This window comes from Zeus faber (assembly GCF_960531495.2).
Source record: "Zeus faber genome assembly, chromosome: 5".
In the NCBI taxonomy this organism is placed as follows: Eukaryota; Metazoa; Chordata; class Actinopteri; order Zeiformes; family Zeidae; genus Zeus; species Zeus faber.
The window spans coordinates 8,653,121-8,668,165 of NC_137192.1; the positions used below are offsets into that span (position 1 = coordinate 8,653,121).

Consider the following 15,045-nt stretch of genomic DNA (forward strand, 5'->3'; position numbering starts at 1 on the left):
GCAAAAAGTGACCCGGCAAAGGTACTGTGGAAGGAAAGGACACAATTGTATACCACATGGAAAGAGGAACAAACTCATCTTTTTTTTTTTTCTCCTTTTTGTTTTTTTGAGAACCTTCAGCTTATGGTCTAACTTAAGGCATCACTACTAAAATACACTGCTTTTAGCATGCATGTCTAGTTTTTGTTCAGACACACCGATACGCACAAAATCATGAATGCATATGAAGAGAAAACGTCATTATAGAAAGAAACCAGGAGAAACCGCAAACGGAAACTGAGGCGGAGGACCTGCGAGTCGTAGAAAGGCGGCAAAGTGGAGCTGGGCTCCGCTCTTCCCTGGTCCAAACCATCACAACTGAAATTGTCTTTGCGAATGGCTGATTTACACTCACGGCCAGTCAGAACCCTCCTCCTCGTACAAAGGTTTGTATTGTAATGAACCTAGCAGTGATTCAAACTACAGTGAATCAGCTCAACAGAAGCAAATCAGACCAAACAAGGAGACTGTATATATTTATATATATATTTGTTTCTTTTATAAGTAAAGACACAAAAGGCAATCAAGAGATGACCAACATGTAAAAAGTTTGTTACAGGTAACTATATAAAAGGCCAAGATGTTTGTTTTTAGTTTTTTTTCTTTTTCCTTTGTTTAATTCTTGCTATATGAATGAACTAATTTACAAGTGACAACTCTGGCTATGTAAGCTTTCTTCCCCAGATATCCCCATTCAAAAAACATACAGGTACACGTCAGTGAGCTTGCACACCATCTGCAATCCGAAATACAAAGCCGTGGAAGAAAAAAAATTAAAATTTATTAAATGGATTTCACATACATCAATAGGATAGGGAAAATAAGTCTAATAGAATTTGCCATTCTATAAAAAAAAAAAAAAAGAAGAAAAAAACAACAAAAAACGAACAAAGTAAAGAAAAGGGTAGGACACTACGTTCATGGTCATGAAAGTGTAACACAAATGACTGGGATATGGGGCGGGGGCAGGGTGATCATATATTCCTTATTACACTTCTTAGTTTTCCATGTTTGGCAAACAAAGAAATACAATTACTGAGCAAGTAGTAGTACAAACAAAAAAACAAAACGGAAAAAAAAAACAAAAAAAAAAAAAAACAGCTCTTCTCCGGGTCGATTTCAAAGTTCCCTTCAGCCGTTACATCTGCATCCTAGTTGGAACAAATACAAAAGTCCGTCTCTCTTTCCACACCTTCCATTAGAACAAGAACGTACGACCAACTGATTCATATTAAAAATACAGCGGTCACCTCAACACAGCCACCCCTCTTCCCACAAAGACTATGGGGATGAACAACAGTTAAAAAAAGTGAGGTTTTAAAAAAATGCACACTTGACATACACACAGGAAAAAAGCTTAAAAATACAAAAATAAACTACATAAAGAGGTCTTCTGCATCATTGCTTGCTAATTTTTTGGGAAGGTTTTGCAAGTTTTTTCTCTTTTTCTTTTTTCCGTGTATGCCGCAAGTCTCAGTCCTAGCAAGTCTATGTCATTCATTCTCTACAAATCTCATCTTTCTCCATTCATTTAGTCCACTTCATGTCCACCACCAGTCCTCATCTTGGGGTAAAAAGCGCACAGTGATGACATTACCAGGAAACTGGAGTCCAGTATGATGTCTGTACAGGTTGGATTCTTGGAGCACATTTTTTTTGGAGCACAAAAAGATAAAGAAAAAAAGAAAGATGTCCCCTCGCTGTGAGGACAAGTGCTTTATTTGTTTCCATACTGATTTTTTCCTCTCGTCTAAACTAATGCCACTGCATTTCCAGCACTGTACATCATCGCATGTAGTCTCTCTCGACAAACCCCCTCCTTCTGAAAAAATTCACATAAAAAAGAAGAAAAACCTAACATTACGCACAGGCTGGCTTCCGGGTTGCAGAAGCCGTAAATGCATCTCTAAGCTGCTCAACTACAGAAACTATCCAAAAAAAAAAAAAAGAAAAAAAAGAAAAAAAAGATGGTATATGATCAGACTGAAATAGCTCTAATGTGCTTCTAACTTTGTGATTTTTAAAAAACAAAAAAAGTACAACCGACAAAAGAGGGGCTTATCTACAGGGAAATCGCTCAGGTTGACTTTCAATTCGGCCGCATGATGTGTTCTGCCTCCATCTGTTGGATCTGAGTCAAACTTGAGGATGGAGGATGAAATTAGGATGAGGATGAAGAGGTGAAGGGGTCAGTCTTCCTGGTGAAAAGACAGCAAGTGAAAAGGGGACAAGAGACTGGGGGTGGGGGGGGGTGGGGGGGGTTCTGGGCCACCTCACTGATCCGTCCTTGCTTTCTTTGGACCAGTAGCCTTACTGCGGGGGGGCAGATGAAAACCACAGTAAGTTTTGGAGTGCAGCATTCATCAGTAGCAAACTTTTCAATCTACAGTCTGGTGTGCACTGAGCCAGTGGTCACTTGAGTGTGGTACTTACGTATCGGGGGAGGTGCCTGGTCTTTTGGGAGCAGGTTTTGCAGAGGTCGCGTCTTTGCCAGACTCTATATAGTGGAGAGATGAATACACATCGATCAGTTATGCGATCACAGATGAGGAGTATGTTAAACTGACTAGGGGCGAAGGGGTTCACCTTGCAGCCATCGGACTTGGGTCGCGGGACCGTAGCCCTTCTCGTTGCGGGCGGCAATGCGGAAGATGATGGCTGGCTTGGTGGTGTAGTCGATGTGGGCGTTGGAGAGGCTGGAGGACTGCACTAGGCAGGAGGGGTTGGGCCCGCAGTACACCCGCATGAACGCCAGCTGGGCGGGGGTGGAGGCCTTGGCCTCGGCTGTCTGGTTGCTCTGGATAGCCAGGTAGACAGAGTACTCTATGATCTTCCCCGAGGTCACCGAGGGGGGCTCCCAGGTCAGGTGGGCGCCGTCTGGGCTCTGTGCAAGGGAACACCGGTTTAAGGGGAGAACCACCAGGGGGCAATAAAGACACCTCGCACGGCACCACAAGGCTTCGCTTGCTCGCTCACCTTGCTGATCTTGATGGCACAAGGTGCCCCTGGGAACCCTGGTAGGCATGTCTTGAAAGCAGAGATTTCCGAAAAGGTCCCACGACCACACGCATTAATTCCGGCAACCCGAAACTTGTAGGCTGTGCCGGGCTGCAGCTCCATTTTCTTCATCTGGTTGTAGTCCGGCACGAGGCCCGAGTCATCCTGCAACACAAAACAAAAAGAGGGCTTACAGACGTGCTGGAAACCGAGATGTAATGAAGAAGTGGAAGCGGCGACCTGAGAGACTCACATCTCCTTGCGAATCGTCTGCTGGCATGTAGAAGTGGGTGACAACCATATTCGTCACCTTGACAATTCCAACGTCAAACCACTGGTTCTCCTTCTTCACAACAGCCTTCACCGGAGCCGGCTGTGGAGTTTGTTTCTGTCAGAAATCAAACCAAGATTAGCGGCTGACTAATTTCAAATAATTAAACGGAGGCTGACGTTGACAAGGATGGCCCAGAGCTTACCCCTCCTTCGATGCCATTGGCCACCTCGGCCAGAGCAGCTGCAGCCTGCAGCTTGGCCGGGCTGGCAACTGAAACGGAGGGTGCGAATGTACTCGATGGGGCCAGAGCTGTTGAGTGGAGAGGGCAGAGGTCATTATGGGGTCATGCCCAGACACCGGCCCGCTAAATTCTAGGTCTTAGGTTATGGCCTTACTCTCTGCGGTGGTGCGTGGCAGCAACGATGCGACGGCGCTAGTGACTCCAGCGGCCATCTCGTTGTGTCCATTGCTCTCCACCGACGGGTCGTTGAGGCTGTCGGCGGGGGCAAGCCCCTCGGTGGGCAGGCTGGCGTCGACGGTGCCCTGCTGGGCCGCCGCCTGAGCTTCCTGGAGCTGTTGCTGCTGCTGGACCAGAGCAACCAGGTCCTGCTGGGTCAGCACGATAGGGATGCTGGCCTGCTGCTGGCTCTCTCCGCTGGAATCCCCCTCATCTGGGAAAGGTTAATACAGCCCATTAATCCATTGATGATATTTAAAAACACACGTACAGACTAGGGATGTTAAAATGTGCTGACTAAATGAATGACTGTGTTAACAGTAAAATCGAAAATCTTTTATTTTGTAATGGCCTATTAAAATGTTCCAAAATAGCCTATTCAAATGGTAAAAAATAAACTAACTGTTCTGTTTTCCAAATGGGAGAGCGTGTGTACAAGTGTCTGTGGTGGACCTGCACCACCGCCACGTTGTACGCTGCAGGGGTTTCGCTTTCCTATTTTGCTTGCTTGAAAATGGCAACTTTGCATAAGATTCAGAGGGGCTCATGAAATCCTGCGGTGCAATGAAAGTGATGAACGATCCCATGAATTGGAATGAAAGATCCCCAACCTCGGCCGCACTTGTGCTGGTTACTCATTATTTCCATTTATTGCCTTGTTAATTTATTTCATAGGCATATTTATTTGCGTGCTATGTCTATATACATCCTCTTTGTACATGCAAGTGAATGAGCTGTATTCGCCGTTGCTCCGTCTGTGGCTCTCTGGCACAGGGGGACTGCATCGGGTGACTTCTGCTGGACTGTCCCTTGCCCCATCTATTGTCATTATCATGACATGTGTGAAAAGGCGCAAGACGGAAATGTTCCTGAATGTAGCCTCATATGTGAATAGTGAAACTCACTGGCGGTGCCGGAAAGGTTATCTCTATTCATCCATCTATCTATAAATCGTGACCTTAAAATCGAAAGTCAAATGGAATCGGATTGAATCGATTGCGATCCTGCATAATACCCAGCCCCAGTTTATTCCTCCAGAACAAGCGTTGACTCACTCAGGACGGCCTGCTGAGCAGCCTGGAGAACAGCCTGGATGGCCAGGGCTTGGGCTTCCTCCGTGGCTGCAGCCTGGGCGGCTGCCTCTGCCGCTGCGGTCACGGCCAGCTCTTCGTCGGACAGCCCTGTCACCATGAGTGTGGCTCCCTGGCCCTCGGACATCAGCTCTGCAGGCAGGTTCAGGGCGCTGGCCGCTGTCGCCTCACCCTGCAGGGATGAGAAACACAAGTTCAATGACCGGGCTGCTTACAGTTGGAAATCTTACAAAGTATATATTAAAAAAAAAACCCCAATAATCTAAGGTCTTGAGAACTAGTAGCGGGCCGCACACCTCTGATTGGGCCTCCATGGCAGTCACTCCCTCCTCAGCAGGTGCAGCATCTGCCGCCGCACTCACGTCCGTCTGCATGGGCTCGGCTGCGGAACCAGCTCCCTCTGTGATCGATGAGATTGACTGGGGGAGGGAGGAGAAAAGACACTGATTGGACCAGGACGCAGGCAGGGAGGTTCTCCAGCGGCCATCCAGCATTAGTTCTTTATACATGGATCATGTGAAATGTTCACGTTTGCTTCATCAGGGGTTTCGTTTCCCCGGCCAAATCAAGAGGAAATGAAACCTGGTTGCTTTGTGGTTGACAGCAATGCATAGTAGTGTTAGGAAATTGCTGCTGGTGAATTAATGGCATTCTTACAGGTACAGAGGGTCCGGGGACCGGAGTAGACTGGGTGACTGTGGTGATGGCTCGGCTCTGGATGGTGGTGGTTGGGCTGGTTCCAGATGCGGTGCTGGAAGCCACTTCTGCACTGCTGGCACCGTCCGCTCCCTCCTCAGTCTGCTGGGCTGCAGACGGATTCAAAAGGAGTTAAGAGTTTTGCTTCCTGGATCTCACAATTTGATGTTAAAATGGTGGGATACGATTTTATATCGCTATATTAACATTTTATAGATAATGGAAATTGCTACCATCTTGTCAATACACCAACTGATGTGCATAATATTTCACAGAACAAATTCAGTAGAATACAGAAATAAAAATAAATTCCTCTTCATATTTCTGTATATTAGACTTGGGCAGATTTATGATTAAATTGTCAATTGGTGATCGACTATCGATTGCAATTGACATTGATGACAGACTATTTATGCATGTCTTTTAATTTTACATCTATTTATTTCCTACAGCTATGTATTTTTTTCTTTTCCTTTTTTAAACACAACTGTGTTAAAGGACTTTCCCGTTTCGCACAAAACCTGGAATGAAAAAAATAAAAATAAAATAAAAATATAAATGTCGAGACAGTGGGGACGCACTGTTTTTGTGTAAATACTTGTAATAATAAATCATGCACTTCTGAAACGGGAAACCGTATTTGTCACATGCAATTACATTCTAAGCTCTACGTTCCTAATGTAAATAAGATAAACATTGCTTTACTGAACCTTTGTAGTCCAGTAAAGCATTTCATGGAAGTATTTTACAAAACTTAAACCATAGAATTGAATGGTATTGGTAGATTATCAGCAGTGCTGGGTGGGGAAAAAAATAAAATACATTTTTAGGGCTCTTTGGATGTTTAGCTGAGTACCTGTGCCCTCGCCTGTCTCCATGCTGCAGGTGGCGGTGGTGGCCGTGTTGGTGGTCCCGGTTTCGTGGGTTTCACAGGGGGGGTTGGAGCACACTCTCTGGACAGTCCCGGACCCTGTGCTGGTCTGGTCGCCTCCCATGCTGGAGGTGGCAGTGGACGGGGTGTTGGTGGTTCCCGTCTCATGGGTTTCGCAGGGTGGGTTAGAGCACACCCTCTGCACCGTGCTCGTCTGACCCGTGCCCATGCCGGATGAGGCCTGCGTGGAGGTGTTGGTTGTGCCGGTCACATGCGTCTCGCATGGAGGGTTGGAGCACACCTGCTGGACCCCGCCCATGCTGGCTGAGGCGGTGGTCGCCGTGTTTGTCGTCCCGGTTTCATGGGTCTCGCAGCGGGGATTGGAGCACATGCGCAGTGCAGACATGTTTGATGATGCAGTTGTAGCTGTGTTGGTAGTGCCCGTCTCGTGCGTCTCGCAGGGGGGGTTGGAGCACACCTGTCCTGCACCCATGGCGGCAGAGGAGGTGGTGGCAGTGTTGGTGGTGCCTGTCTCGTGCGTCTCGCAGGGGGGGTTTGAGCACACCTGTCCTGCACCCATGGTGGCAGAGGAGGTGGTGGCGGTGTTGGTGGTGCCCGTCTCGTGCGTTTCGCAGGGCGGGTTTGAGCACACCAGCGTGACAGTACCAGAGCCGTCTCCACCTCCACCTGCTTCAGTGGAGCTGGGCTGCTCAGAGGTTGGCGAGGCCAGTATGGAGACGGGCAGGTCCTGCACCGGCTGGGCCTCTACCCCACTGGGGGTAGTGATCAGCGTCACTTGGGTGGGCTGGTTCTGTGGAGGCAAGACAGGAACACACAGTCAGCGTCTAACAAACAAACCTTGAGAGATCTACCACCAGGTCACAGAAGTAGGCTGTACCTGCACGGTGATGGTAGAGGAGGGCAGTGAGGACACAGAGGTCAGGCTGGTCTGCGCTGCTGACACAGTAATAGAGGTGGGGTTGATGACCTGGCTGGACAGGTTGGCGATGGTGCCCAACGTGGTGATGGGCGTCGCCAACGACGCGTCGGCACTGGCCACACTGCCGCCTGCCAGGCTGGTAGATACCGTGCCGGTGACTGTCCCCAGAGTAGTGACACCTACAGGGGGTAGGACAAGGACTTAAACACACATCCAAGAACATGTGAATAGTAAAGGTGCCCAACAATGGGATTGTGATGCCTACCGGTCGTTCCCTTGACAACCAGTGTGGTAACAGCGGGCTTGACGGCAGACACTGACACTGGCGTGACAAGTCGAACTCCACCCACTGTGCTCATGGGCACAGTTCGCAGGAAGGTGCCTGGCTGCCCAGGAGCACCCTTCAAAACCACCTGGTGACAAAGGATTGAAGTTCAGAGAACAACTACGCCAAGAGGGGTGAACATGCAACAACCACTGTTCTGAGCAGGGTCGGGTAACCAAGCAACCAACACTTAAAAGAAAGAAAAAAAACACATGTACCTGTGTTAATCCCTGCTGGCCGGCTGCAGTGCCAAGTTTGGGCACCGCAGTGATGATTTTGCCAGGGGTTCCGGTAGTCATCATCTTTGTGGTGAGGATTGTGATTGGTGTCTTCATGCCACTGCTTGTCACACCTGCATAGAGATGTGTAGTCGGCATGTCTGGCTAACAATCATCTGTATTCTCTTTACCATAAACACAAAAAAAGCTACAGGAGCCACAACATCCTTAATGTATGCCAAACATGGAGAAAATTTAATAAAAACAACATGCTGATTAGTTCCTAGAACTTTGACTTTTACTTGTGGCAGTCCAACAGTGTTGTTGCAATGATTAAATTACACTTTGCTAAAAACACAATCCACATTATTTAAATGCAGTCAATTATTGTATTCTAAAATGTTTGAACAAGAACTAGGAATAATTTTCAGTAATACCTTCAGAGATGGCGCTATGTTTTCTTGGTACTATGCGGTTAAAGGGACAATGCAGTGAACTCAGACCTGTAGCTCCAGGCTGGGTCATGATGGCCGAGACAGGGATGGTCTTAATGATGGTGGTGCCTTGCTTGGTAGTGGTGGGAGACATGCCACTGATGTTGAGAATAGTGGGCTTGTTGCCTGTGCCACCGGCCTGTGAGCTGGTGATGATGGTGGTGGGCTTGCCATCCGCAGAGGTGACCAGCTTCAGGATGGTGCCGGCAGGGAGAGGACCCTTGGTCTGCAGAGAAATGGGTGCAGGTTATGGAAAACCATAGGATGAAAGGCACCTGTTGTCCGTCTCTGGAGTCTTAAGATACCTCCCGCATTTCCAGCGCTCATGCAGATAGCTGACCTGTATGATCTGTGTGAGAGGGTTTGTGGAACCCTGGCCTGTAACACCTGATGTCTGCCCTGGTTTTGTTTGTACAACAGACATCATCTTGCCGAGGTTGGAGATCTGCCAACAGGAGGAAGACTCGAGTTACACTGGACAGCATGGCGAAACAGTGGCTCTGCATCATTGAAGCCTTAGCCGACCGTAAGTCGTGCAGTTCAATACTCTCTTGCTTTGTTTTCTTTTGGTAAATTTTCCCACAGTTACTTTTCCCCTTTGATCTGAAAATGAGAAACTTCAGAGCACACCATGAATGTCTTGTGACAAGAGCGAAAAACAAATACAACCCACCCGACACTATGAATAAGCAATTATCTAGACCTTGAAGTTACAACATGCATGAGAGCCATTGGAATCAAAAGCGTTCTCCCTGATGGTGGTCATCTTACCAGAGTGCCGCCGCTGCCCATAGCGAGGGGGCTCTTGACCAGGGTTATGGTCTTGGTGACTCCTCCCACCACAGTGGTGACCACCTGGGCCTGCTGAGCCACTGTGACTGTGCCCGACTTATGCACAGTGATGATGGGTCTGGTGGGAGTGGTGGGAGAGGATGCTGTGGCTGTGCCCAACTGGGCTGCTGCAGTCTTCAGCATTCGGGTGGCCGGGTTACTCACCTGCAAGAACATTTCTTTAAGCATCTGTACGTTTCACTTCATTCTAAAGCGCAGCTAATGATAGTGACTAAAGGGGGAGGGAATTTGCTGGACATCTGTACCATGACTGGAGAGGCCACTTTAACTGTGGTTGTGCCGGGGGAAACAGCTACCGTTTTGAGAATGGTGGCCCCGGCGGGGACATTGAGCACTGTGCCTGAGGAGGGCGGCATCTTCTGTGTAGCCGCTGCTGCTGCGGCTAAAGCTGCCATACCACTCATCTGAGGGCTACTGCCGATTGGCTGCGCAAAATAAGGGGGAATATGTTAAGCCTCATTAGGATTCGATTTTTCTACCAAGTTATTCAATAATAAAAAGCAGGCTCTTGTTCACTTACAGATCCTTGTGTGGTCTGGGCAGGCACTACCATGCGGACACCTGGAGGAAGTGTTGTCACAGTGAGAGGGGATTTCCCAGCCTGGTTGGGGCGGACGGTGACAATAGAGGTACCAGTAGCAGACTGGGGAGCTGCAACCTTCAAGATAGCTGCCAAAAGAACAGTACACAAACATTAGGCACTCAAGAGTTTTTACAACACATGGCTGGCATGAAGGGGGTCGTGGAGGTGGAGGGGCTACCTGTCTGTGGTAGGGTCTGAGCGGAGGGCGCTGCAGCGGCCGGGGCGGGGCTCTTGGGAGAGTTCCCGGGCAGCGAGGACGTGGCACTCAGGGAAGGTGAGGTGGCAGCCGTGGCTGCTGGGATGTCATATTTCTGCAGCTGCAGCAGGTAGGTGTCTGCCGTCGAGACGGCGCCCCAGCTCACCTCCAGTGAGTTGGTGTTGGCACGAACTAGCTGCACTCTTGCAGGGGCATGTGGTCGCTCTGGAGAGAAATTAGATAATCAGTGGCCACCTAGTCAAGCATTCGCTTAAGAACCACAGGTCATAATGAGCGCAGCTGATTGAGACGTCCCGTGGCAGCACACCTACCAGTTTCGAGGTACCAGAGGTCCTTGCAACAGACCTGGTTGTTCCAAGCTTTACGATAACCATCACGGCCACTCCAAACGTAGAGTCTGGAGTTGATGGCCACAGAGCAGTGGCCAGCACGGGCCCGTGGGATGTTATCCTCAAGGGTGTCCATCAAAACTGTCTCCCAACACATGGAGTCTGGAGACAGATTAAAATGTGCAACAATTTAAGAAACATGCTTCCCCTCAACCGGTTGCTCTAGGTAATACCTAGCAGCATATAGTGCCTAGTAATATGCATCAGGTAAAAACAAATAACAAAAAACACAGACCTAGATTTAGGCAGGCAAGAGTGTTTGTGCATTTCCATTCCTTCTCATGGGTTGCCACCTTAACATCATCCATGACCAGAGGAACCCATCCGCCAAACACATACATCCTGAAAATTAAAAGACGGAAATTACCACAAAGAACGGTGTGGAAATTGCATAATGTAAACCTCCTACATTCCTGACACAATTCACCAAAAATTGCCACGGCCCTTACTTGTTAGTGATGGTTGTGGCAGAGTGCAGGCTCCTGGGAAGGGGAGCTGTGCCACTCACTGACGGCTTGTTCCAGGTAAGAGTATCTACAAAAGATGACAAGTAGGGTTTACATAGTCTGCAAGTAATTCAGGGAAATACAAATCAATATCTTTTTGCATCTATCCATGTCCTGCAATGTTTTTCTATCGGATGCAGAGAAAATAAAAAGACAAAAAAGGAAATAACCCCTACCAATATCAAGTGTCCACAGATCTCCAAGCCGACAGCCACTCATCCCACCGTAGATTATCAGGCGGGATTTCCTGCTTGTCTTTTCTGTGTACACCACAGCGGTGTGGCTCTCCCGTGGTGGAGGCAGGACTCCATATGTGATTGGGATGTCCCATCCAACCACCGTGGAGCCCGCACGCAGCTCCAGAGTGTACAGGTCATTCAAATACCTAGGAGCCAAGACAGCATGGACTTGGGTGAAACTGCTTTGAAACGCACATATCTGAAACTTGAAATTGTAGTGTTTAAGATTGACCGATGAAGCTCAATGTCTGCCCTCGTGGGCCATCTTAAGGCGGAGCCTTTTTACCTGGGAATGTTGTTTTTGGGATCTTCGCTGTCATTGGCTAAGCCACCAAACAGGTAGCATTTGTTGCCGACCAGAGAAAAACTGTGGCCAAGACGCGGACAAGGAGGCGGCCCATTCTTTGGGTTCTTTGCCTTTAACTTTTTCCACTCCCATCTGCTCGCCTGTAACAACAACAACAAATGATCTATTCAGGGGGGTTAGGTCATGGATGTCAATAACAACAATACCATGTTGCCTGAATTCAGCGTTTACAGAGGTATTAAGGGTGATTAAATGTGTCTGGAAAGGTACAGCACTTGACAAGCTAACAGCCCCAGACTGCTTGTTTCCTTTGCAGGACACCGTATTTTTACAGTCCGCAAAGTAGATGTGAGGGTGGTCAGACAGGGTACTCAGCGGGTGTATTCTAGACCAGTCACCGTTTGTTTGATTATGCTCCAATCTTATCAAATGAACATTGTACTCAGTGTCACAACAACATGTATGTCACACACTTTACTAACAGAATGTAAAGGTTATCAATAAATATGCCGCCCCGCCCCCCTCCATCCTACACACACACACAAAATACTTCTAAAAATAGGATACTTTTATCAATCATGATCGTCATGCGTTAAATCTCTGACACAGCCCTGAAGCTAGACGCCGAGTCAGAAAAGGTTTAAGTTTTGAACTGAAAAACTCAATGTATAAAAGCCTCCTTTTAATTATAATAAAAATACAGTTAATGTGTGTTGTTTCAACAGTATCTTGTCTACCTTTCCAACACATACCACAAACTAAAACAATGCGGTTCAGAAGTTATAGGAGTCACTGTTTTCACAACAACAACAACAACAACAACAACATCAACAACATCAACAAAGAGGCCTGTAGTACCTGTAGTTCATAGAGATCGTTGCTGTACTTCCCATACTCGACCATTCCCCCAAACACCAAAAGCCGCGTTCCATCACAAACAAAACCGTACGCGGCACAACCGGGAGGGATGTCGCCACGGACTGCCGGGATGAACCACTGGTTTGTTGCTGAAAAATAAATAATAAAAATAAATAACAGGATTAAAGAGAACGCCCCGCAGCGGGAATACCAGGCTGTCAGCGCGTCTGATGGGGAACATACATTTGCATGTGTGCATTGCATTGTGGGTGAACAGAGCCAATCATCCGTTTGGGTCCTACGCCCAGTCGGCGTACTTTACCATAACCACCAGCTGCTGAACATGGTCCCTAACCTGTAATATTTATTTTCACTAACTGGAGCGCACGCACGCACACACACTTTTACTTATAATTGTTTGGTATTGCTTTGAAGTGTGTATTCCTACGTTGTCGTTCTCTTTGGGTCTGTTCCCTGATCGTTTCACTACATGTTCCACGTTATTATTGTCTCAGGGAAGCAAACGTCACTTGACGGATCATCCATTTTATTTTATCGCGCCATTTTTCTCCCGCAGTACCCAGCGCGTCCGGCAGATGGCGCTGCACTGGATGTGTTTAGAGACCCGTAAACAATAACAATAATAACAACAATAACAATAATAATAACAGTAACAATAACAGTAATAATAATAATAGTACATAAACAACCAGTCGACCGACCCGTGTTGTAGACGTGCAGCTCGTCCACGATGCCCTCGTTCCCTCCTCCGAACACCACCATCAGCTCCTTGATGGCCACCGCTCGGTGTCCGTGCCGGGGCCGGGGCACCGGGCCGGACCAGCCCAGGACCCGCTTCCACCGCGGCTGCAGCACAGACCCTGTGGCCCCGGATCCCGTGGAACCAGGAGCGGACATGTCTCCTGGAAAGTGGACGGAACACGGAGTTTGGGGTTTAACGCGCAACGCCTCATACCAAAAACTAAAAACGGCGACATTTAATTTTCGCGCGGGGAAACGCGTCGCCGCACCGCGGACGCGCGCTGGGAAGCGTCCCAGCGCGGAGCTTGGCGTCGTGTCCGGTGTTGTTCCCGGTGGAAGGCGCCATCTTGCAACCAAACAAACCTCCGCTGCGGCCGAGCCGAAAAATGGCGGAAGCGCTGGAAGCCGACGGATCCCTGCGAAACGCAGCGGGAAAAAAAACCCGAAACGGACACGGTCACATAAAAACACTGCCGCCGCGTACTCTCCACCCGGTTAACCACACCACGTCCCCCCCGAGGGAACCGATTCAGAGCGTAGCCGCACACAAGAGGCGGCTTTTCATGCTGCCGTGGGAGCCGCCATCTTGCGGCTAACGCGCGTAGCATCCCGGGCTCCGGTTCCCAAGCAGAAAACCTCCCGCGCGGTTTCAACGCCAACCTGCACCGAGGCAACGCTCCCATTGATGCCTTCTGTCGAACGTGTTCGCGGGGTCAAGAAATAACCCGCTCGCACTCGCACCATTCAATAAAATCCACTCCTACCTTTCGTTAGCACTAGCCGTTAGTCGGTCAGCCCAGTTTAGCCGTGCTAACAATGTTAGCCGTGTAGTGAATGCTAACAATGTTAGCAGTATGGATAATGCTACCGGCGCCGGTTGTGTGGCTAATGCTAACCGCGTTAGCTGTGTGGCTAATGCTAACAGCGCTAGTTGCGTGGCTAACGCTAACAATGTTAGCTGTGTAGCTAGCATCTGTCAAAGCTGCACTGCGTTCTACAAGTGAATGCAACGCAACCTGCTTGTATTTCCACATGCATTCTATACCTAATGCAAACACAGATGCAAATCTCCCGACGCGGGGCTCTCAGACCGCGGCGAGCGGCATAAAGACGCCGTTTTTCCGCTTCATGCCGCCTCTGGAAGCGGCCATCTTTTCCAACAATCGGCCTAACTCTCAGCCCGAAAAGAAAAATGGCCGAGCGGTTCGCCACAACAAAACACAGAGACGGAGCGAACGCGCCGCCGCTCGAACGCGAAACCTACTTGTTTGGATGCGTGAATTGCCCAAAAAGCTGCGGCGGACGGCGCTGTCTCAAAGCCAAGTTCCAGGTTGATCCGATCGGCGGAGGAGCGCTCCCTCTCATGCCTGCCTGGAAGCTGCCATGTTCTGAGCGGAGGAAGGAGGAGGAAGATGGAGGCGGCGCCGGCACCGCCACGCACCGCCACACGCGGCGCCGCGACACCGTGTCGCGGCGCCGCGTGTGACCGCGCACGGACGTGATCACGGCGCCTATTTCAACTTAGTTAAAAAAAAAAAATGTTTATTAATGTTTATTCGTGGGTTTTTTTAATGTTTTTTTTTCTTCCTAATGTCCATTCAAGTTTTGGATGTTTTTTTTTTTAATCTTTTTTTTTAATGTTTATTCAAGATTCAAGATACATGGTAGGTACAAGCATACACATGTGAAATATGTACGCAATGAAATGACGTTGCAACGCACCGAGAGATTATGCATAATAACTAACTAACTGGTCAAGAACTAAGCGATTAACTAACTAACTAAACTAACTGATTCCTAAAACGCAATTCAATTCGGAAAATAGAATAAAATAAGAGTAAAAAGGGTAATACACAAAGAAGGAATAGCAAATAGAAATATCCCCTTAGAGGATGTATATACAGATATGTGCAGTTAAGTGGCATGTGAA

The 15,045-nt window shown here is 48.4% G+C and overlaps 1 protein-coding gene across 1 annotated transcript; it reads right to left on the reverse strand.

The window, feature by feature from the left end:
• Window positions 1-2,014: 2,014 nt before the first annotated feature.
• Window positions 2,015-13,271, reverse strand: hcfc1a (host cell factor C1a; the record flags this gene model as incomplete). Its single annotated transcript, XM_080000107.1, has 27 exons — window positions 2,015-2,352; window positions 2,473-2,536; window positions 2,626-2,923; window positions 3,016-3,201; window positions 3,290-3,424; window positions 3,513-3,619; window positions 3,706-3,981; window positions 4,823-5,030; window positions 5,155-5,277; window positions 5,516-5,664; window positions 6,411-7,236; window positions 7,324-7,544; window positions 7,631-7,778; window positions 7,909-8,042; window positions 8,412-8,628; window positions 8,743-8,847; window positions 9,174-9,398; window positions 9,500-9,679; window positions 9,775-9,923; window positions 10,016-10,258; window positions 10,366-10,545; window positions 10,679-10,785; window positions 10,893-10,977; window positions 11,126-11,334; window positions 11,475-11,635; window positions 12,354-12,502; window positions 13,076-13,271. The coding sequence occupies 27 exons, from the start codon at window positions 13,269-13,271 to the stop codon at window positions 2,313-2,315; spliced, it is 5,121 nt and encodes a 1,706-aa protein (XP_079856233.1). The 3' UTR covers window positions 2,015-2,312.
• Between the last annotated feature and the right edge of the window lie 1,774 nt (window positions 13,272-15,045).